The 24,101-nt window shown below is 45.8% G+C and overlaps 1 protein-coding gene across 1 annotated transcript in view; it reads left to right on the top strand.

Annotated features, from left to right (window-relative positions):
* DMRT1 (doublesex and mab-3 related transcription factor 1) overlaps window positions 1-24,101 on the top strand; it is a gene marked incomplete at both ends in the record, with an annotated part of 101,356 nt that overhangs the window by 36,354 nt on the left and 40,901 nt on the right. The window contains 2 exons of the mRNA XM_079706715.1: window positions 3,378-3,661; window positions 23,936-24,083. Of these exons, the coding sequence (XP_079562841.1) occupies window positions 3,378-3,661; window positions 23,936-24,083 (432 nt within the window). The remainder of the gene's footprint in view (window positions 1-3,377; window positions 3,662-23,935; window positions 24,084-24,101) is intronic.

Here is a 24,101-nt window from a genome sequence, read left to right as displayed (position 1 = left end):
GCTAGCATGAATCGAAACTTTTCCAACATATATCTTAATTTATTCTTAAAGGTCATTATAATTTGAAAGAGGGAATAAAATATGGGTAAGTAGAAAAGTGATCGCATTTTAATTAATTACAGTCATCTGTAGCAAAACAAATCCTTGCTTTGACCTGATGTAGCATTTTATTTGAGGTTTACTCTGAAATTTATTGAAGCCATGCTCTTGGTACTTTGAGGATTCTGACTGACAACATTTTGTTTCTGGGTAAACTGAGGCCTGATTAATGGTCCTGACTAAAGTTATGATGTAGAAATTCATGAACCTGTGTCCTGATCTGAGAATGCTCGTGTCTTTGGGTTTCTGTTTCATTCTTTGCCTCCTACTGTATTTTGTTTTCTTTATCAAGAAGCTTGCTTTTGAAGGGCAGGCCCTAGGGGTATCCAGTGTTTTTCAACTGCAGGGATGGGGATGAACGTCTACAATGCCTTCCTAAATGCCTATGAGATTGTATACGGATGTCCCACTAATGCTTATGACTGGGTGGTAAGAGTATGTCACTCATTCCTTTTCTGATTTAAATAACTATATAACTTATCATTTTTTGTGAAACTTGTATTGCTTTTGTAATCAGGTTAACATAAAGACATGACATTGAAAACAAAAGAGTTAGATACAGAAAACCATCTATTTTGCCACTACCTTGGTGTTTAAAATAAGAGATAGACCAGCGGGAAAGTTCAGGAGGAAAGAATTGCAGGTGCCTTCTCCTGACACAGGTAGAGGGATGGAATTGGAACTTTTCATCTTGTTAGCTGGGAAGAGGAGGAGAGAAGAAAGGAAAGAGATGTATAATAAGAGAGTGGCCCTGACAATGCATCGCCAGGAGCCTGAGGTGGACGGACTTGCTACCCCGTCAGAGAAAAGAGACTTCAGTGCTGACTATAAAATGAGGCTGTAGAAACACATTTTGTTGTAGCTCTCTCCCAAACCTTCCAGAGCATGCACGTGTAGTCATGCCTTCCCCACATTCAGTCAGAGGACACTTTCTGAGCACCTGCTCTGGGCCACGTGTTGCTAGTCCTGGGAATTTCTCTCCACAGGCTTCTCCCTGCCTACGTGTGTTCAGCCCTTCTCTGTGTTTTAAAAATGAAATAACAATATCTTATTACTCCCTGGAGCTTCTAGTTTTTCCTCGTATTTATTTTGATGACAGGCTACTTGAAAAAACACTGTTCATTGATCCCTTCTGCAAATATTTACCCCCAGGTGTCCCGCAGTGTGCTCAGCACGGGGGATGCACGGCAGCGCTGCTCACTGGGTCGTCCCTTCCGACCAGACAGAAGGCTGTTCACCATCAGAGAGAAGGCTCTTCACCGTATTCATCTGCTTCCTCATCTCTCACTTGCTCCTTTATCTCTCGAAGGCTTCTGCTTCTCCAACACTGTGCTAAAACCACAGGGCCCTAAAGACCCAGCCCTCTATGGGTCTTTTCCAGAACTAATTTTGCTTGATCTCTTAGCAGGGTCGACACTGCAGCCTGCCCCTCTGCCTTCCCTGTCGAATTTGTCCTCTGTGGCCTTGTGTTCTCTCCTCCATTCTCCAGGGTTCTGGCCTTGGCGCTCTTTTCTCCTTTCAGAACATACTCTTCCGTAACAGCTCCCTCCTCTTCCCGGATGCAGCCAGCATCTCCCGGTGGTGACTCCTGGATCTCAGCTTCTAACCTCAGCCTCTCTCATGAGCGCAGGTGTCGAGTTTCTCGGCCTGGCTCCTCTCCCCCATGTCCGTGCCCCTCTGGCCCCTTGGCGTGATGAAGCAGACTTACCACCTGCATCTCTGCTGCCACCCCAGGCCTCCTGCTCTTCCTCTTTGGCTTTTCCTGCGTCTCGAGTCCTGATGCCCCTCAGTCCTGCAGTTCTCTTGAGCTCATTTCCCCCCCGTGTCTCTGGTATTTGCAGTCTGCTGAGTCTCTCCCTGACTGCTTCAGTGGCTGCCTGGTGGCTCTCCCTGCCTCTGGACTCTCTTCCCTTTGCTTGTCTTAAGAATTGCCATCAGTTGAATCACTCCAAAGCACAGCTCTGATCCTCTGTGCTCCTTGCTCAGATATCCTCAGTGGTTCCCACCACAGCCTGGAAAGAGTTCAGAGAGCCTGCCTGAGGCTTCCCCTCGCCTGGCTGCAGCCCGCCTGTCAGACTGGCCCTCTTTTGCCCTTTTCACAATTCTTAACGCGACAGCCCTGTCCATCACTCCCAAGGTCCCCTCCCACTTTCCTGCTTCCATCCCTTTTTCTTTGCTGCCCTGTCCTCAGTACTCTCTTTTTCTCATTTTCACCTATTTCCTGCTCCTCTTTTAAGTACAACGCAGGTGCAGTTTTTTTCTATGACGGTCTCTGTAATTCCTTTCTAGGTTGCATGTCATCTTTCCAGCCTTTGAGTTTCCATAAAAGTTTATGGGTATTCCTGTATGAGCGTCCTTGTTATAATTTGTAATCCCGTCGTCCATCCTATACTGTAGACTCCCAGTGGGCAGGGGCAACCTGATACCTTGCAGCCATTTTAGGCACTTGGCCAACTCTTAGAACATTGTTTAATAAATGTCTATTGGAGAGATGACTTAGGAGTCCATTCAGTTGTTTATTGGAATTGACAGCTTAACATCTAGACCCTGGGTCGGCAAACTTCAGCCTGCAGATCACTTTGGCCCACTGCCTGTGTTTGTGAATAAAGTTTTATTGCAACACAACCACGCAGCAGCCTGTACATTCTGCAGAGGAATGGCCACAAAGCCTAAAATAGTTACTAACTGACCTTTTACAGAAGTTTGTCTCCCAGGGTCTATACCATTGTCCAGACTTCAGGATTCAGTATCAACGGTTAGAAGGAAGTGAAGGAAACAGTGTTTTCTTAAACTCTTAGCCTCTTGCTTTGGCTCTCAGATATATCTGTGTGGACATACACATAGAAAGGGCACTAGGATTTTTTATTACTTTATTTAAAGTGAAATACAGTTAATTTTGTTGTAAGACTGTTGCAGACAGCCAAGTTAACTAGATTTGATCTCTAATTTCTTGACATTAGGATAGGAATGTCTAGCTAGAAGTTAGACCTGGTCAGGCTTTATGTGATTAAAATGACCCCTGCCTAAAATGTTTTTGGTATTCTCAGTAAAAATAATCACCAAGGGTCTGCCAGCTGTGCCGCCAGAGTTACGCCAGCCTTAGGAACCCTGCTGTATTCCGATCGCAGGAGCTGCAGCATGCCCAGGTGCCTTGGTCTAAAGCTCTGCGGATCTTGAGGAGGAAGGCCATACGTTGGCGAGGTTTAGAGGTAAAGTTCTGTAGGCCCCCATATTAATACCATGTTGTCTTTTTCTTTCTTTCTGTTTTTTCTTCGTAGAGGGCCGGGTGGTCATCCAGGATATTCCTGCTGTCACCAGCAGAGGGCATGTGGAGAACACACCTGACTTCGTTTCCGACTCCACCTACTACAGCAGCTTCTACCAGCCGTCTCTGTTCCCTTACTACAACAATCTGTACAACTACCCGCAGTACTCCATGGCCTTAGCCGCTGACTCCCCCTCCGGGGACATGGGAAACCCTCTCGGGGGCTCCCTTGTGAAGAACAGCCTTCGGAGCCTCCCAGCCCCTTATATGCCCGGTCAGACAGGAAACCAGTGGCAGGTAAGATGTTAGCAGGGAGTGAACTGGGTATGTGAAAACCACACACGTAAGCACACATGCACAGACGCGCACGCCCAACTCAGCACACATGGGTGCCATTATGCAAAACGTGTAGAAAGTTTTCACTCTACCCATAACATCATTTAACCCCAGAGGTTGACTGCAAGGAGTTGTAAAGAAATATGGCTATATTTGTTTCTGTTTTCAAATTTTACCTTTCTCATCCTTCGATGTCATTTTGCATAAATACCCAGTTGGCCAGAATCAGCTTCACAAGTGGCTTATGTAAGAGGCCCCGTTTCCTCTAGCCTTATCCCCACTCTTTAGAGCAGCTTAGAAAATGCTGGTTGTGGCCTTCTGGGTGGCAGTAATCCCAGTGATGAATTTTGACCCTGGAAGGGAGGAGATGTGTTCTGATCTGTATGTTTGCATGGAAGGAAGGTGAGAGAAGAACTAGGTCACTGCTGTGCTGGGCCAACTTGAGAGCATTTTCAGCTGGGAATGGAGGTCAGTCTTTCATGCGCTAAGTATGTGCTTCTGAAATAGTGTGCCATCAAGAGCTTTTAATATTTGGGATAAAACAAAGCATTTTGCATTATCAGGGAATGTTTATTCAGCACTGTTCTGCTTCCTCAGTTTTCACCATTTCTATCATGCCAATGTATCAGCAGCAGATTCAAGGCCTGGAAAGCATTCACAGGGTGGATTACCATGTTGTGGGAATGTGCATGCATGAGCACTTAGACTCTGCTCCTCCAAGACCCCCTCCAACTGTAAGATACCAATTTTGAGAGAACTGTTCTCATTTTGGATGCATTTACTGTGCTTGGGCTTTCCCAGCTAGGCTTTGATTCCAGCACAATGCAATGTATGTATGTGGGAGTTTAGGGTAATTGACCTTCTTATACTCACTTTTAAAAAATGTGCATTGACGTTTTCCTCAGAGCAGTTCTATTCCATTTTGCATTTGTAGATGTGGGGAAGTTGTTGATATTCACATCACCCCATTTTTGGGGCTCTCACACTAGCCTTAGGGATCTGACCTCCTAGGCATGTTAACGTGTCAGCTTTAATTCCCCGAGCTAAATCATCTTCATAAGTTTTCTATGCATTTTAATTTTAGAATCAGACTTTTTAAAAAGGCGTTGGAACTGAGAGGTGATATGAGTGTAAAGGAAATGCGATGATTTATGGATCTTCCAACTGGACCCCTACAGGCCTTTCAGAGTGCCAGTTGGATTTTATGATTTGGGGCAGGTTTTAGGTTGATTTCTGTTAGAGACTCTCCTCTAAGAAAGGAGAAAGAAGTATCTTATGGTTCTTAAAAACCAGCTCATCCTACAGACTCCCATGAGCCAGGGACTACTACTGGAGCATCCTGGTTTTCTGGCTACTTCCAGCCTTTAAGGAGAAATTAGGGAAGGTCTCTGAACCTGTTGGCTTATGAGGAAAAGGATGAGAAAGAAAATTCTTAAGTGTCTTATGAAAGAAAGAGAGCTCACGATCAGCTGCATCAGAAATCTTCTAAGTTAATTTACCCTCCCACTCTGTCAGGATCTTTCCAATGGTGTAAGATGGCTGACACACTAATGTTTGGAAGACCTGGGGAGGGTGTAGCAGAAGACTTGGATTTCCTTGGAGGTCTCTTGCCAAGGTCCACCCTCTGGGGGACCAGGGACAGCCAAGAGGAGACATTCTCTTGGGCAGCAGCGTTGCCTGGTTTTGGAGCGCTGCCTCGGCCGCTGTGTACAAGGAGAGATGCCCCTAAGGGCAAGTTCTTGTACCCCTGCTGCCAAGGGTGAGAGGAAAAATGTTACCCAAACTTTCTTAGTCATGTGGGGGGCCTGCAGTTTTGATGCTGTTGGCGCCATCTCTAGAACCACCGCTTACTAGACTGGAGAAAGGGGCCCCTGGTTAGAGGCCCAGGAGAGAAGCCGAGGCCTCATTTAACATAGGAGTTTGTTTTCAAGGAGGTCTGGGCTCAATCTATTTCCTAGCCAGTTTTCACCACTGGTAATATATGCCCATCTAACGGATTATTTTGCAGAAGTAGGTCCTTCTCTGCTACTGTGGTTGATGCCTGTTCCTCTTCGTCAGTAATAACACCCACCCTGATAGTTACCATTTGTGGAGCAGTGAATCCTCCCCACAGCCCTGGGAGGCAGATGGTATTGTCCCCTTTTTACAGGTGAGGACATGGAGACTCAGAGGGCCACCACGGTCACACAGTCACCAAATGGAGAGCTGGAGTTTGAATCTATAGCTGTCTGGCTCCAAAGCGTGTTTCCCAGCACTGCCTGGTTAACACTGGGTCTGCAACAGACTCGGAGCTACAGAGACGGCCATCAGTTAAGTACGAATACTGACACCCTCTTTAGCTCTTTAGGGCTTGGAATTGCTACCTGTGTCCTTTGCTTTTTATTGGGGGTCTTCTTGGATTGGTCCCTCTTCTGATTGTCTCTCTTCACTTGTGGAGGTTAGAAAATAAGCAGAAAGTTCTAGAACAGTGCTGAGGTATGGTCACTTCAGATAGTGGAGAACAGAGCCCCTGACACTTCCCTGAAATTCTTGGTCTTGGCCATTAGTGTTTAAAATATGCTGAATTCCTTGCAGTTTGGAAGTTGCTTTTGGAATCTGCGTACGGATTTTCTTCTTCTCTCTTTTTTTTAAATTTATTTTTTATTTTATTTATTTTTGGCTGCGTTGGGTCTTCGTTGCTGCGCGCAGACTTTCTCTAGTTGCGGCGGGTGAGGGCTACTCTTCATTGCGGTGCGCGGGCTTCTCATTGTGGTGTGCGGGCTTCTCATTGTGGTGCGCGGGCTTGTCTTTGTTGCGGAGCACAGGCTCTAGGCACGTGGGCTTAGTAGTTGTGGCACGTGGGCTCAGTAGTTGTGGCACGTGGGCTCAGTAGTTGTGGCTCGCAGGCTCTAGAGCGCAGGCTCAGTAGTTGTGGCGCGTGGGCTTAGTTGCTCCGCGGCATGTGGGATCTTCCCGGACCAGGGCTTGAACCCGTGTCTCCCACATTGGCAGTCGGATTCTTAACGCCTGTGCCACCAGGGAAGCCCCCAGATTTTCTTTGAATGTGATTTCATAAAGCATATGTAGGCACCCCTGCACTGTGTGTGTAACATGAAAGGTGATCCAAACAATTGAGATAAGGCGGCTTGACCACATGGCCACTCCATCCCTTCTAAGTCTGACTCAATCTATTTCCTAGCCAGTTTCACCATTGGTAATATATTCCCATCTAACAGGTTATTTTGCAGACATTTTACGAGTCTGTGGATTAATCTTGTAACCAGACCTGGTACCGATCTTGATTTACAACCTTATAGTCACACCCACAAAAATTATTTCTCTTGGAAATAAACTCTAACATTAAAAATAGAAGAGCCAACATCCATATAAGCCATCATTTTGCAAAAGGACTGGTGAAAGTCAGTCCAGTGATGGTCAGTCAGTCCAGTGATGGTCAGAACCGAAATGGATCTTACAGAGGTCCCTTTCACCGCCATCCTGCTGCAGGGAAGACTGAGATCTGGAGCTGGGGGATTTGCTCAGCACCCACAGCACCCACAGCTAGTTGATGACAGAGCCTTGTCCAGAAACCAGGCCTGTAGATTTAGGGAAACAGTACTGTGTGTTTTGAGACACATGGAGTCTGGTGCTTGGAGTTCTATATTCAATTCTAACTTGTGATTTAACTGTTGTGTAGCCTTGAGGAAAATACTTAACCCTCTGAAACTCGGTTGTTTTGTCTGTCAAGCGGGCATAGTACCACCTTCACAGAACTGTTGCATGAATATATAAGGCAGCATAATGACTGAAGTGTATGTGGAAGTTTCTGTGTGTACCAACAAATGCTATACTGATATTAGCTTCTTGTGAATTTATTTCATTAACCATTATTTTCTCTTGGCCCTACTCTTTTCTGAAATCTATTTAATTTTCAGCCTTTTGTTCATATGTATTTTAGTTAGCTACCTCCGATCCCCTTTGTAATAAGGTGGGGTATACATAATGCACATTTTTGTTATTGTTGAAAGACCATGACGTGTGAATATGGACAGAGTATGAATGTATACAGAATAATTTTTATCAGGGATGGGGAAGAATTTGATCTACTTAGGAAATTGAAAACTGGAAGCATAGACAAAGATTATGGCGTAAAATATGTTTATTAAGATGTGTGTTATAAAGAAGTATTAAATAGAAAACACCTACAAATAATACCTACAGCCAGTGTTTAAGGGATAGGAACTGTACGGCTCACTTTTTCACCAAGTCACTATGGCAGAGGTATAGGGAACAGTGATCTGGGGCAGGGCCTCCCCCTGACCTTGCTATTCCTGTTGTTTCAGGAGGGTGCCCTGGCTCTGCTCTTCAGACAGTACCTTGCCCCCTCCTGGTGGAAGCCTCCTGGGGAGGGCAGGGGAGGGATCCTCTCTTGGTTGTAGCCATGCTTTCCTGTCTCCTTTTGGAAGGTGCCCCATAGCTGCACCTGGAGGGCACTGAGCTGGTCTCTCTCACTGGACCTTCCCCCCAACCCGGTCTGACCCCAGCTCTACCTGAAGGGCCTGAATCTTAGGTAACATCTCCTCCATCTACTGTCTTGACTCTGTTGCTAGGACCTGACTTCCCTTCTAACTCTTCACCAGAGCGATAACTTTCATGTTATCCTCCTTCCCTTGCTGCTTTGGGTAACAGCATGTTTGGGGGGAGCAGCATGAAAAGTTTTCAGAACAAATAGCTCCTTTGTGATTCCTAGAAAAAATAGACTCTCGGGGCTTCCCTGGTGGCGCAGTGGTTGAGAGTCCGCCTGCCGATGCAGGGGACACGGGTTCGTGCCCCCGTCCGGGAGGATCCCACATGCCGTGGAGCGGCTGGGCCCGTGAGCCATGGCCGCTGAGCCTGCGCGTCCGGAGCCTGTGCTCCGCAACGGGAGAGGCCACAACAGTGAGAGGCCCGCATACCGCAAAAAAAAAAAAAGAAAAAAAAAGAAAATCGACTCTAGTGGAGATTGTCATAATTTTTTAAAGCCAGACTTCTTAGAGATTAGTGGGGAGGGTACTGAATTATTTACAAAAAGAAATCATTTATTGCAGAGTTGAGATTTCCTGTAAGTCTCCCTATAAAGTCATGCAAGCCACAGATAATTATTGAGCACCTACTAAGTACAAAACCTAGTTAAAAAAAATAAAAAGCTGGAGCAGTCAACTGGGCCAGCATCCCAGAATCCCAAGGCTCTTTCGTGTTGATGCCCTGCATACATGCTGAGAGCTGCTTTAATTGCTTTGGGTCTGTCTCCAGCCTCTGGAGATTTGTGGCCCAATCATAGATTCCTGTCATGTTGTGAAACAGGAATAACATTTGTGACACTGGAACAAACTCACGATGAATGGCTGGTTCCACTGACCAGCAGCTCAATTTCACTTCTGCATTTAATTGCCTGCAAAAGCTGTTTATTGCCTGGTACACTCCTTCAAGGCAACATTACCTCTTAAATAAACATGTTGTACCAGGTTGACAAGGGAGAGGTACATATCAAGTGAGCAGAAATAAATATGGAAGGACTCCGAGCTGTATCTGGGATCTCCTTTCAGTCCCCCTGGTGGGCACCCCCTTGACTGGCTTTTCTGAAGCTTGTGCCACCAGAGGTGGAGACAACCCGTTCCAGCCACAGTTGGGGTGTGGTCACATGGCAGCAGAGGTGATTCCTTCCTTCTGGTCATTCTTTGGGGCTCAATCTGAAGTGTCTCAAGATATGGTGGCCCATTTATGATTATGCACCTCACTGGAATGCATTCGATTATTAAATAAACATGCATCCAGGTCCCACCAGGGGCTAGGGATCTACCACTGAACCAAATGGACAAAAATGCAAAAAGTAGGTCTTGGGGGAAGGCTGTTATCACCTGGTACATGAGAAGGAGGTTGGGGATCATCTAAGTGCCCTGGCTTTGAAACTGAGACACAGGCAGGCAGGAAGTCAGAATCTGACCTAGGCCTTGGAGCACAGAGAACGGCGCCCCTTGTGGGCATTACTGGGATGCAGCCCGTCAGGGCACTTGTAAACGCCGCCCCTCTTGACTGTGCTGCCTGCCCCCTGTTGTTCTCCATCCTGTACGAGCGGCCTGCGGGGGCCCTGGTTTTCACACTGCCTCCTCTTTTTTTTTTTTTTTTTTTTTTTTTGTGATACGCGGGCCTCTCCCGTTGCAGAGCACAGGCTCCGGACGCGCAGGCTCAGCGGCCATGGCTCACGGGCCCAGCCGCTCCGTGGCATGTGGGATCTTCCCGGACTGGGACACGAACCTGTGTCCCCTGCATCGGCAGGCAGACTCTCAACCACTGCGCCACCAGGGAAGCCCAACACTGGCTCCTCTTTTTATGAGCATGGTTTAGTCGAGCCTGTTAGCTCGAAGAGCTAAGAAGTGACTTCTGGCGCGTGTGCAGTGTGGGCACAGCTGCAGCGCCTCCACGTCTGTGCCCTAGGGTCTCCCAGGAGGGTCCAGAGGTGCGGTGGGGGGATAGGAAGCCAAGGCTTAAACCGCACTCCCACTCCCAGGGACACAAATATAGTAGCCAACCATTAATTAGTTAAACCATTAATTTTTAGTATTTCTAAATTTTAAAAAAACAGTATGTCAGGGAGAAGGTAGCAGAATGCAAAATCCACATCAATTTTCATGACGAAGTAGGGGACTTCAGATAAATTTTGTGCTCACCTCAGGCCAGTAAGCTGCACCACCAGGCCCCCGGGGTAATGTGCATCTGGTCACCTCAGACTACTGGGTGATGCTGGCTGAGAAAGAGCAAGTGACTCCCTGAGGACCTGGGGCCTTTTTTCTCCGGGTGAGGTGCTCTCTCTACAAACACTCAGGTGATCCACTAGGCTGCCCCTCCAATCCCATCGCCCTCTTTGTCGGCTGAATAAACTAGCCCTGGTTTCCCTTCTTAGAGCAAACTGGTTATTGGCCACTATTTGTTGGTGAGCAGACACTGACAGGCTTTTTCCTCTGTAAAGAAAAAGTTTTCAAGCATGTAGAAGAGGAATTTGTAAGGCTGCGTTCAGTTTAAAGCATGTAAAGGAATCTCTTTCCTCAGGAAAAGGAAATTAAATTAGATGTGGTATTTGCCTTGGGCTATTAAGGCTAACCGCCCCCCCCCAATTTGTTTTTTAAAAGGGAATTACAGAGACATACATTTCTGTTGATGTTGCTATAATGTGGTGTATTTATTTTGTATCCGTCTACTTTTGTGAACTCTGTTCATGCTAATAATTTTATAGGAGCTTATTTTAGGGTTTCTAGATTAGATAGTCATTTCATAGAAAAATATTGATACTGACATTTTTCTTCCCCCTAAATACCTCCAAGTTCTAATTTATGTTCTTAGTGAATTATTCAGTTTAGATACCAGTGGTAGACAGCTGGTGTCATCTTGTTCCTTATTTTACTGGAAATGTGTTTTGCACTTCACTGTCCTGAATGCAGGCTGTTACCTGTGCTGTTTTACAGAGAAATGAGGAAAAAAAGGACAAGGGTTTTTTTCTTACAGCTAAATTATTCAATTCAAAAAATTGTTTTTATCGGGCCCGTCCCTTTCCAACACTTTTTTAATGAAACGAGGATTTTTTTTTTCATAAATGCCCTTACTTGGCAATATAAAAAGTTGGCGACTCTGTTCCTGTCTCCTCTGCCTCCTTTTTAAAAAGTTATACTAGTCCGAAGACCAGAGAGAGTCTGCAAACCAAGGCACTGGCATTGTGTCACCATGACAACAGCGGGATTCTTTGGGGTCTTCAGTGTGCTGTCTTTAGCAGCTGTCTCAACCTCACTCTTTGCAGTCAGGGTGTTGTGGTCTTTTCCTGTCTTTTAATCTCAGCCCTGTTAACGCCTTTATGCTAGTTCAGCATTTTGTGGGGCTCCCTCACATGCACCCCAAGTAGGTCCTGCTTTCTGGGACAGTGAGGACACAGGGATTGGGCTTCCCAGCTCAAAAGACCAGTCTTGGAGAATCTTCCATTTAAATGTAAAAGTCATTACAGACCACAGGAAGTTTAAAGCCAATGAAGTGAAGGTGTCAGGCTTCCCAAAGTTTGGGATGGCATTGCCTCTACTATAAACTTTCCCTTAAATCGCCTGTCAAGTCTTAGCCACATCTGCAATCTTCTCTTCTGAAACATAATTCCTCATTAGGTTCTTCTCATTTAAGAAGAAATAATAAACCCAGTTCTCTTGGGCCTTTACATCATATTCCTACACCTGCAGGAGACAAGCCTTGTTGGCCAGGCACCGGTGGGGCAGCAGTGGGCCTGGGCATCCTGGGAAGCCCCCGGAGCTTTGCAGCACAGGAATGCAGTCCTCTCTTTCTGTTTCTAAATGACCTCCTTGTTGACACTCACTGTCACAGAGGAATTGCTATTTTGTCACATTCTAGATGAGTACCAGCCATGGGCACCACAGGCATCATCTGGTTTTTATTACACCTTTCCTGGAAGGAATGGTTGTTTTCTTGCACAGATTATGAAAGTTGAACGATTTGCATGCTTTGATCCTGCAAGAGGGCTGTTGTTTGCAAGAACTGGTGCCAGCGATAACAATATTCTTGGTGACTCTTGGTCTGGAACCAAAACTAAGGGAGGTGGTGGGTATTTTAGAAGCTGAACACAGATGGTGAGAGGTGGGGCTGAGGAATGCTCCTTCACTACAGCAGTGCACACAAGAGTCATTTTTGCAGAGTATTTTGGTTAAAATGTGGATTACAGAAGAAAATGGAACTGGCCTCTGGAAACCTGGGCACTGGCAGAGGCAGCTCTGACTCAGAGAGGATCTCGGGGAGGGGTTGGGCCCTGGCCCTCCTAAGGGATTCTCAGCCCAACTGAAGCAGTCCAGTAGCATCCCAGGAAATCCAGATGGAGGGTAACCTCGGGTCTTAGCACCCTTTGGGAGACTCCAGTGATTCCTGGGCCGTCCTGCAGGGTCATTTCTATTCTTACATGAGTTCGGTTTAATCTGGACTGAGTTGGGAAACTCTGGAAAGGGCTGGTCTACTCCAGGGACTACTCCATGATGCAGCTGAAGGCAGAAGGAAAGACATTATCAGTCTCTTGTGAGGTCGTTACACAATCCGATCTCTGACACAGTAGCACCAGGTTAGTAAATGATACAGTCCTTTGGGGATTCTGTAATCTGCTTGAAAATTAGATAATTAGGTCACAGTTTTTAAAAGCTTTCAGATTTGATTTAGTTAGACTGCTGGCCAAAATCTTATCTATTTCCATTTGCCTTTTTAGTTTACTTTTTTTCCTAAGTAGATGTGAATATGATATAAAATTAGTTGCTTTTCAGAATGCTTATGTGTGTGCATGAGCGAGTCTCAGATTTCTTGCGACTCCATATTTGTGTGGCCTGGTAAGTGGCCCTCATTAGTTGGATAAAGACCAAAATCAAGGGAATGCATAATAGAGGCTGATTTGCCCTATATTTGGAGATATATTAGGAATATGGTAGTAGAAGAACAAAAAGAGTAGGGTTATGAAAAATTTCCATATTACAGAGTGTGCATAAGAAACCCCTTCCTGTATTTATCATTCATACCTCGAGTGCCAGCTCTGTGCCTAGCCCTGTGCTAGACTGTCCCCTCCAGTGCCAGCTCACAGTGGGTGGGTGAGAGAAAGGACACATGTAATTCTCTGATCGCTCCTGTGGTCAGAGTCTGGAGGTTCCCAGGGAGCTGTGGTGCTTGTGGAAGGTGAGCCCTGTGCGGTGCTGTGCCCAGGGACGAGGCGAGGCGGGGTGAGGACAAGTATTTTATCATTACTGTCGTTGAGAACTGCCACTGCCTGGTGATAATTAGAAGCAGGTTGACTTCGTGAGGTTTATTATTTTAGAAAGTTCTCTACTCCCTTACGGCCTGCACCCAGGACAGGTTGCTGTCAGCGCCTCTTCTTGGGAGACCCCTGATCCCGAGGGCATCTCCTTGAGATGTACAACCTCCTGGTGGGGGGAGTTGGTAAGAAGATTGAAGAACAGGGAAAAGGGGATGATTTCCTCATTTCATTTTTCATTCCTTTTCACAAACACTCTTTTTGGCAGTTCTTAGCCAATACTGAGAGAAGGAGGGCAGACATAAAAATTCTATGTATTGGGTAAGTGGTATGCAACCAAAAAGGGGAAGGAGCGTTTTCTCTGTCTCTGTCTCTGTCTGTCTCTGTTTGATGGTGTCAGTGTAGTTTCTTGAGTTGGTTTTTCAACTTATTTAAATGTGAAAAGTAGAAACAATTCAGACAATGGATTTTTCTTTCAAATATCAAACATTTATATACTTAAAATAATTTTTGAAGTATATAATGGACAGATTTTTCTGTCTCCCTCTCTATTACTAGGTCCCTGACATACCTGTAAAAGGGCTCAGAGTCATGTGGTAATAAACCCAAAAGAGGGGTCCTTGGGTGTGACCACCGCCCTGCACTGAGGCCCACACAGCGGGAGACCCATAGGGGAGGGAGAGGTGCGACAGGACAGTTACTGGACAGCCTGGTGCTGGACTCTTCATACCTGCTACTCCGCTCAGCCCTGAAACACGGCCGTGTCGGGGATCGGTATCCACTTCTGCGGGTGAGGAAACTGAGGCTCAGGGAGGTGAAGTAACCTGCCATATCACAGGCTGGCAAGTGGGGGGCTGGAGCTGGAACCCAGGTTTGCCTGGCTGACTACAGAGGGGGCACGTTTGCCCCCGTCTCTCTGCCCTTCTCGTGGGGCAGCACACATTTCTTGGTTTTCCTGGTATGAAGCCCTGAGAGGTGTTACATAATGTTTTCTTACATCTTATGATATAAGATATTGTAAGATATGACATCTTACAAAATGTTTTCAGAGACTTGACATATTAGATAGGAGGAGAGTCCTAGTCCTGATAGTATTAACCACATTTAAGTCACACACCCATGCACTTCTGTGTGCTTTAAGGCAACAGATTTTTGGTCATTCTTGTGTCATTTGGTTACTTTTTTTCTTTTTGTGGTACACGGGCCTCTCACTATTGTGGCCTCTCCCATTGCGGAGCACAGGCTCCGGACGCGCAGGCTCAGCGGCCATGGCTCACGGGCCCAGCTGCTCCATGGCATGTGGGATCTTCCCGGACCGGGGCACGAACCTGTATCCCCTGCATCGGCAGGCGGACTCTCAACCACTGCGCCACCAGGGAAGCCCCCATTTGGTTACTTTGAGTGGGAAGCACCTTTCCATGCTACTAACACACCGTGAATTGAGTGTGATGTGCCCATCAACGGTCACCAGCCTGCATTCCAGTTTTTGATGCCAGTTTGGGTAAAGTACATGTGCGCATGTGCTTACACTTAGAAGGTGGCCCCAGACAGGCTCACCTTGCCCTCCAAGCTGTCTGTCATGTTCAGTACTCATAAGATACCCTTCACACTGCTGATTTATGCTAAAAGTATCCTAATGTTTCTGGCAGCTCATGTGTGACATGAATATAATCCATATTTCTTCGAGCGGCTAATCCAAGTGGCTTATTTCCTGATACTGCTGATAGGGCTATATCTCTTGGTGTCTCCGCCATTGAGATTCTGATGGTAACATATTGTTTGTGGGTCACTAGTTTTGTCTAAAACAGTAGGTTGGAACAGAGTAGCAAAGGTTAATTAAATTTGTCCATCAAGATGGGAACAAAAGTGGATGCCTCTGATACTTCTGGTTCTAAAATCAAAGTTCCTGAATGTGTGGTTGCAGGCATCTTTTCTTCTCATTTTCAGACCCCCAATTTGATCTTGGAACAGTGAAAACGTGAGGAGTGGGCTTCCCTGGTGGCGCAGTGGTTGAGAGTCTGCCTGCCGATGCAGGGGACGCGGGTTCGTGCCCCGGTCCGGGAAGATCCCACATGCCGCAGAGCGTCTGGGCCCGTGAGCCATGGCCGCTGGGCCTGTGCGTCCGGAGCCTGTGCTCCGCAGCGGGAGAGGCCACAACAGTGAGGGGCCCGCGTAAAGCCAAAAAAAAAAAAAAACGTGAGGAGTTGTTAAAATCCAAAAGCAATGACTAGGCCTTTATAATAGGCAGGTGCCTTAATTTAAAATGGGAAAGGTGGCCTGGTTTAGTAGAGAGAAGCTTCGGAGGCTGACTTGCCTTGCATCCTGCCTTCTCTGCCTAATCCCTTGTGAGCTGAACCAGGGGTTTTGATGTCTTGGAGCAGGTTTTTCCTATGTTCATGATGATTACATTATGAGGACTCAAGCATCTACAGTTTCCTGTCCACCTCCCGCCTCCCCACCCCCCTTAGATGTGAGATGTGCAAGGTACATTTTCTCTGGAAAGTTACATTAAGAATGTCACCATTCCCGGGCTTCCCTGGTGGCGCAGTGGTTGAGAGTCCGTGTGCCGATGCAGGGGACACGGGTTCGTGCCCTGGTCCGGGAAGATCCCACGTGCCGCGGAGCGGCTGGGCCCGTGAGCCATGGCCGCTGAGCCTGCGCGTCCGGAGCCTGTGCTCCACAACGGGAGAGGCCACAACAGTGAGAGGCCCGTGTACAGCAAAAAAAAAAAGTCACCATTCCCAAAGCTCCCTTCACCTTTCTGCAGAGGTGTAATGTCATGCTGTTAGAGACTTGCGCGCTAGAGTGGAGAGTACTATGTCTTGATAGTTATTAACCCAATTTTAAAAATACAAACCAGCTCTTTTCACCGAAGCTGTTTCCTGTTGGCTTTTACGTGAACGATGCTTGCATTTCTGCCTGGCTCTGTGTGACTTCAGTTGGGAAGTCAGTCACACAGTTGGGTTTGTGTTTCAGATTTGTGAATGAGACAAATAGAAGTTTCTAACCTAGGAGCTAGAAAATCCTGTGTAAGTTTGTGGTTTGGGAAAAATAAGGAAGGCACTGGGCTAGTCCCAGAGGCTCTTTCCACATGAACTGCCCCCCTCTCTTTTGTGAACCCCGAAAATGCATAAAACCCTCCCAGGTTCCAGGAAAAGGAACCATTTTCAGAGTTTGGCTTTTTCTTACTGTGTACCTAATTTTGAAGGTCCTTACTTCCCTTCACCTGATTCTTAGACCAATGTCTTTTGGACATTTTAGACCAAGACCCACAATAAGAAATATTTTATATTGTGATCCAGTATATTTTATACCTACACATAAACACAAAATTAAAGTTTCATAAAACAGCTCTTACCATATTGTATGCAGTGAATTCTCATATTTCTGTTTAACTCTCTTCAGTTTCATGTCCATACTGTTCTTAAAGATATATATATTTGCTGATTGCAGCCACTGAATTACTTTGGGGCCCACTAAAGGGTCACAGTGCTGCATATTGTAAAACACTGGCTAGAGGAGTAAGCTCTTCTGTCTGTGCCGGTGATGCCGATGGTGAGAACAACCAAGTGACAGAAGTTTTAGGAAGTTAGTTTGGGTTTTTTTAAATGTGGGGCTATTCGCATCTTTTTTTTTTTTTTTTTTTTTTTTTGCGGTACGTGGGCCTCTCACTGTTGTGGCCTCTCTCGTTGCGGAGCACAGGCTCCGGACGCGCAGGCTCAGCGGCCATGGCTCACGGGCCCAGCCGCTCCGCGGCACACGGGATCCTCCCGGACCGGGGCACGAGCCCGTGTCCCCTGCGTCGGCAGGCGGACTCTCAACCACTGCGCCACCAGAGAAGCCCTCGCATCTTTTTTTTTTTTTTTTAACATTTTATTTATTTGTTTTTGGCTGCGTTGGGTCTTAGTTGCGGCGCATGGGCTCCAGAGTGCATGGGCTCTGTAGTTTGTGGCACACGGACTCTCTAGTTGAGGTGCATAGGCTCAGTAGTTGAGGTGCGCGGGCTTGGTTGCCCAGTGGCATGTAGGATCTTAGTTCCCTGACCAGGGATGGAACCTGCATCCTCTGTCCTGGAAGGCAAATTCTTAACCACTGGACCACCAGGGAAGTCCCTATTTGCATCTTAATTGTTTTTTTACTAAGGACAAGTGAAATGGGCCACTAATAAATGCAAGTGCAATCCTGGTATCATATGCCGTTTCCATATTTTAAAGTTTATAAAGTGATGTGAATTCCTATATTATGCCTTCTCCAGGGTCTATGTTTTTTCCCATGGTTCATCTTACGGTGTATTTTATGTTTTAAAAATCTACTCTGGTATTAGTCCAGCCTGGAATTGAGCTGCTTTTCTTCTATCCTTTTTGAAAAGCTCACCCACACAAGTTTTGTTTTGCTTTCACTTGTGTCACAGGCTCTGAAGCTCTGGGAAACATGGGGCTTACAATTTTAAACATCTTAGGTGTATCATTTCTTAAATTGTTTGTCCTCTCTGCCATACTGCATGCACGTCTTCTTTCTGTCTCCTTTTTTCCCCTCCCACCTCCTCTCTGAGGAGGAAGAGCACCTCTTGCATTTCTGGACAAACAGCTCCTATGTTCTCCAGCATCTAAGTGCTGACCCTCAAACACAGTTCTTTCCCCCATTGAAGGAGTCCCCTTGGCTCTTCAGGAATCCCTTCCAAGGGCCTGAGTCCTCACAGGCCAGTCTCCCTCTGTTTCCTTTTCTCTTCCTGGCTCTAGGGAAGGGAGTGGAAGGCATTCCATAATATAGCACCTAAGAGAAAGTAAGGTGGGCCCAGCGGAGGAAGCTAACTCCTAACGAAGTTAGGGGAGAGAAAATAACCTCCAGGGGAACAGAGGGACAGGGAAGGAAGAAGGGAGGGATGGATTGTAGCTGTAGGGAACCTGCTTGTGGCACATGGCTCAGCATTGGATCTGCTGATGTTTCAGTGATCTCTGAAACGTGTGTATAACAGCAGTCATTAAAAATAACTCCTTCCAGCTGCGATGTGTGGAATCCCAGAGGATGAATGTGCCTATTTAAGGAGGGGGATGGGCACTTGCCTTTCAGGGAAAGCACCTTGCCCAGGTCTAAGGTCCGTGGACTAGGAGCATTCTCAGTGTGCGATCAGGTGAGCGTGAGAACAGGCATTCCATTCAAATAGTTTGAAAAGAAACTTCTTTTAAAACTAAAGAAATTCTTTAATAAGGAGTTAAAAAAAGTCAGCCCTAACCTCCACTCTTAAGCTCACCAGAAGACCTAGAATTCCACAGCATGCGAAGAGCCCTGCTTTGTTTTATAAAAAGGTTTCTGTTCTTAAAACCAAAGGTTTATCCCACATGTGGCTTTTGCAATTAAAAGCCTGTAAGTCACATGTCAGTGCCAGCGGGATCTTCACGCTGTTTGTTTAAATATCAGAGTTTGCAATTAGGAATTTTAGCCTATACAGTCACTCTTCTTATGAAGACCATCCCCTTTCTTTGCCGACTCTTAATTCTGTGCATCTGAGCCCCACTTGATATAAACGAGAACAGGAGTTGGTTTTCAGGAATCTCTTTCAGCTGTTCCCCGGATGGAGTGTTCGGTTCAGTGTGAGACCAGACTCTTCCTATCTGAAGTGTTAATAGACCACCAGTGAGTAGTGTTTAGGAATTTTTCTTTAAAGGAAGCGGGGTCTAACATTCTTACATTCTGTTGGGATTTTATCGTTATTATAAAAAAGGGTGACTGTGGTATATAAGAAGGAAACCTGTGGCTCAGGTTCATTACGCTGTATGTTCTCAACAGTTTAATAAAATAAAACCCAAAGCTAGGGCTTCCCTGGTGGCGCAGTGGTTGAGAGTCCGCCTGCTGATGCAGGGGACACGGGTTCGTGCCCCGGTCTGGGAAGATCCCACATGCCGCGGAGCGGCTGGGCCTGTGAGCCATGGCCGCTGAGCCTGCGCGTCTGGAGCCTGTGCTCCTCAACGGGAGAGGCCACAGCGGTGAGAGGCCCGCGTACCGCAAAAAAAAAAAAAGAAAAAAACAAAAACAAACCCAAAGCTCTTAGGTTTTCCTCCAGGGTTAATACTGACACCACGCACGTTCTCCGCCAGCCCAGTTCCCATCCGTAGGTCATACTCTGGTTCAGAGACTTGGGGTGGGTAATAAGGTATAAAACATGTCTCTTGCTTGCCAGCTACCACATGCTAATAATAATAGTAACCGTAATGCACTGGAATCCTGGGCTTTTAGGTTTTACTTGGTTTGTTTAATTTAAAGGAATAAAAAATAAAATCTTGCGAAGAAGCAAGGCAGTATTGCATAAAGGAAAGAGAAGTTATATCCCTTCAGCAGAACTGAACAGTTCCTTCCATTTGTGAGCACCTTTTATCCTTCAGTAGAGCTTTGCTGTTTTAGCTGGAGGTGAGGAGCTGAGCACAAGGGGGTAGTTAGTATTCGGTTAGTTTAAAGCAGGTTTTCTCAAGCTTGGCGCCATCAGAATGTTGGGCTGGACAATTCTGTGTGGGGCTGCCCTGTGCATTGGAGGATGCTTAGCAGCGTCCCTGGTCTCTGTTCACCAGATGCCAGTAGCATCCCCCCAACACACCTAGTTGTGACAATTAAAAGTGTCTCCAGACCTTGCTAAATGTCCCCAGGGGACAAATTACCCCAAGCTGAGTACTACTGGTTTAAAATATCATACAACAGGATATTTCAAAGGTTTCCTTATTTACCCGTTTTTGTCTCAGCCCAAAGTCGCAGGCTGTGATTTTTTTTTTAAGTTAGAAGGGAGTAAGAAGTTATCTAGAGTTTTAAATCGCATTTTTCCACGCCTCTTTCTGGACTTTCTGAGTGAATCACTATTCAGTTTTTTGTGTGTTTTTTTGCGGTACGCGGGCCTCTCACTGTTGTGGCCTCTCCCGTTGCGGAGCACAGGCTCCGGACGCGCAGGCTCAGTGGCCATGGCTCACGGGCCCAGCCGCTCCGCGGCACGTGGGATCTTCCCGGACCGGGGCACGAACCCGTGTCCCCTTCATCGGCAGGCAGACTCTCAACCACTGCGCCACCAGGGAAGCCCACGATTCAGTTTTAACTTCATGTTTCAGAGGTTTACATGTGCACTTTGAAATGCATCAAACCGGCCTTCTTTCTTATTTCCAAGTTGTTGTGCGGATGGTTATTTGTAGATTATTCTTCCAGTTGGGAGCCGGTGAAGCGATTGGGGGCCTCATTAAATTCACATTTTAATAATCTCAGGTGGAGTCTGACCCTTTGTATCTTTTTCTTTTGCTGGAGGTCTTTTATAGCTCATTCATCTAAGGATTCATTAGAGAAATCGAAAGTCTGAGTTCAGTTAACTCAATATCTATTTCCAAATAATCCTTGTTATTTGATGCTTTCTGAAAACAGAAAAGGAATTAAGGAAAAACAAACATATACATAGATTTGAAATTGTGTTTATTTTCCGGTAAGCTTAAGTTGAAAGACAAAAAAGAACTCTACAGTTTATCTGAATCTCTTTTTAAATATTATATTGTACATATTGGGATTGGCAGCAGTTGACCAGTCTGTTTCTCAGACTTAACCTTTTGCATTTTTTAGTTGATACTGGGGATTTCATACTTCTCCGGGTATGGAAAATATGTAGGTAATCCTAGAACACTAGTTCTTAATCTTGGTGTCACACTGGAATTACCTGGGGAGCTTTGACAAAACCCAGGGCCCAGGCCACATCCCAGAGCAGTGAAGTCTGGTGCTCTAGGTGTGGAGCCCAGGCATCAGTGCTGGGTCCCCACCTCCCCGTATTCTAGTGAGAGTGAAGGTTGAGGAGCAGGGTGCATTTTTATAAATAAAGTTTTATTGGAACATAGCCATGTCCATTCATTTACTGATTTGTCTAGAGACCCTGCGGCTTGTAAAGCCTAAGAAAATTATTCTTTGGCCATTTACCAAAACATGTTTGCCAATTCCTACTCTAGACTCACAGTGAAAACTTTTAAAAAGAGGTTTTACATAAAATTCATAGTAAAAGAAAAAAATCCAGTATTTTGCAGAGCCTTGCAGGGTCAATCCTGTCAGTTTTCTTGTACGTGGGAAAAACGGAAAAGCATTTTTCCTGAAGAACTGACTGGAAGATACGGTCAAGCTGAAAGGAGAAGGGCCCAACTCACCACCCAGAGCGGGGAGGCCCCTTGGGTTACATCACGGTGCTTTGTACTTAAAAGTCGACACTTAGCCCCTAGTTCAGCGTTCATTACTTAGACTGTGTGATTGACTTGACAGAGGTCTATAGAGGCAGAAATGGCTCTTGAATGCAAAGTGTGTCTGAGTTTGTTAGTCTTGCTGCAACCATGTTAGATGGCAGCAGACCCCTGAAGGAAATCCTTTAGCTCTGGGGAATCTCATATATAGAAAGAAAAAGAATGAAAAAAATTTTAATGTTTTTTACATCATTTCCACCTTCCCTCAGTTCCGGTGGAAAGTTGATGGTTGTAAAACAGTTGTTCAAAAGAGTTTTTTTAGAAGGTCCTCCTTTGGTCATGGCCCTTAAAGGCTCCAAGTATGAGAGAAAGGATAATTTATTCTAGTCCCTTGAGCAGAATCAGCATCTCCTGATTGAGATGCTGATTGAGAGCATGTCACACTGTGAGGTCCCCACCCCAGACTTGCTGAATCAGAGTCTACTTTTTAACAGGATCCCCTGGCTATTTGAATACACATTAAGAGAGCCCTGGGAAGCACTGGGCTAATTGATAACTGGGTCTGTGCAGTAAACTGACCATTGATCCTCACTTTAAATGATTTCACGGCTCCTTAATGGCTTCTGACTTGGGCTCACTCATTAAAGGCAGACGGTTTTTCCCCTTTGGCTATTTCCAAGTACAGCTTGCCTGCCCTCTTATTTAGTAAAGATTTATATAATGGTAGAAAATGAAAGTGGGGTGATTGAGTTAGAAGAGATAGCACTTTATATGCATCAGAAAAACAAACTAGAAAGGATAAAGGGAACTTGCCAGATAAACTTAACTTGTAAGGAAATAATCAAGTGGAATGGTCTTTGCTTCTGCAAGAAGAAATAATCCACCCATTAGAACAGACATCTGCGCTGGGGAGCAGTTGGGAGGGTCAAAAATGAATCCCTTGAGCTTCTCAGATTAGCACAGAGAAATCAGGGAGTTAGGCCTTTCCACCAAGCAAAGCCATATTACTTAGGCCTATATTACTTGGGAAATTGTCCAGAATTTAGATGTTCATAGTAAATCTTGAGGAAGCCCAGTACCTACTTTTATCCTGCCAGGCTCTGTCAAGTTACTACTATTTTCTTTATCAAGTAGTATTCTAAAGATTTGATTGAAAAACGTGATTTTGAAATTATGCCTTAATTCTTAAACAGAATTGGTTTATCCTTGAACATTCCCTTATGTTGACTTTTTAAATAAAGTTAATACCACCTGAATTTAGTTTTTTAAAGGCAGTATACGTACTTGAAGTCTAGCTGTTAGTTGAGCTGTTCTTGCTGTGAAGATCTATCTGATCATGTGTTCAGTGCTCACTGTCGTACCAGGGTCCGTGCAGGATTCAGAACAATTCTAATGTTCATGGAAGTGGCCAGGAAGAGCCAGGAAAGCAAGAGTGGGGACCCCTTTTAAGCCTGGAGTTTCCATCTCCTTAGCTTTGAATGAGAGGTCAGGAAGCTACGGGAACTGCTCCTTACCTAAAAGCTGCCTGATGGTCCCAAAGGCAGGGTCTGATTGCCAGAAAAAGGCATGACTGCCAAGTGTCAGCTGCCACTACTGTTGGAGAAGCAGCATGTGCCTCCCTTCTGCCTACCAGATCTCATTTTATGTCCTATTAGCAGAATCCAAATCACCTCCAGAAGCCTGGTGACAGGAGCATCTGGAAGAAGCAGATCCCAGACTTCCGTTCCTTGCTACAGGGAAAAGCATAGGAGGGGGTGGGAATGGGCTCTGAGTGACAGACACGGCCTCGTGCTGACGACAACAGCTGACCCTCACACAAGGCTTGCGTGTTTTTTTTTAAAATATTTCTCTTGATGTGAACACTGTAAGGTAGCCAAGGTAAGATGCTCGTTTTACCCAGGAGGAAACGTGAGGAAGTTAAATAACTTGCTCCTGGTCAAATGTGCTGGTCAGTGTTACAGGGGATTGTGTTGGCTCCTAAGCAGCGCTCTCTGGTCTTTACTGCCCTGTTCTCTTTTGTGCTTGCTAGTCAAGCATCCTGCGACCAGATGGAATTAGAGGGGTACTTTAGAGGAGCCTCCAGCATCGAAAAGGCACCTCAGGCTGCACAGTTCTAGTATTTCTAGGGTCTGTGCACTGGAGGGGCATATTCATGGGTGAGGATACTTCCAACTTTAATAAGCTATTCCCTTAATTTAAAGAATTAGGTAATTCTTATAATAGGCAACTTCGGTTTCAATATATTCCTTCTTTTTTCTTAAGCAGATGAAAAACTCGGAGAGCTGCCACGCAGTGAGTTCCCAGTACAGGATGCATTCTTACTACCCGCCTCCCTCCTACCTGGGCCAGAGCATGTCCCAGATCTTCACCTCTGAGGACGGCCTCTCTTACTCGGAAACCAAAGCGAGTGGTAGGTACCTGGTTACGC

Source organism: Hyperoodon ampullatus, assembly GCF_949752795.1.
Source record: "Hyperoodon ampullatus genome assembly, chromosome: 6".
In the NCBI taxonomy this organism is placed as follows: domain Eukaryota; kingdom Metazoa; phylum Chordata; class Mammalia; order Artiodactyla; family Ziphiidae; genus Hyperoodon; species Hyperoodon ampullatus.
This window is presented reverse-complemented; position numbering and strand designations above follow the sequence as displayed.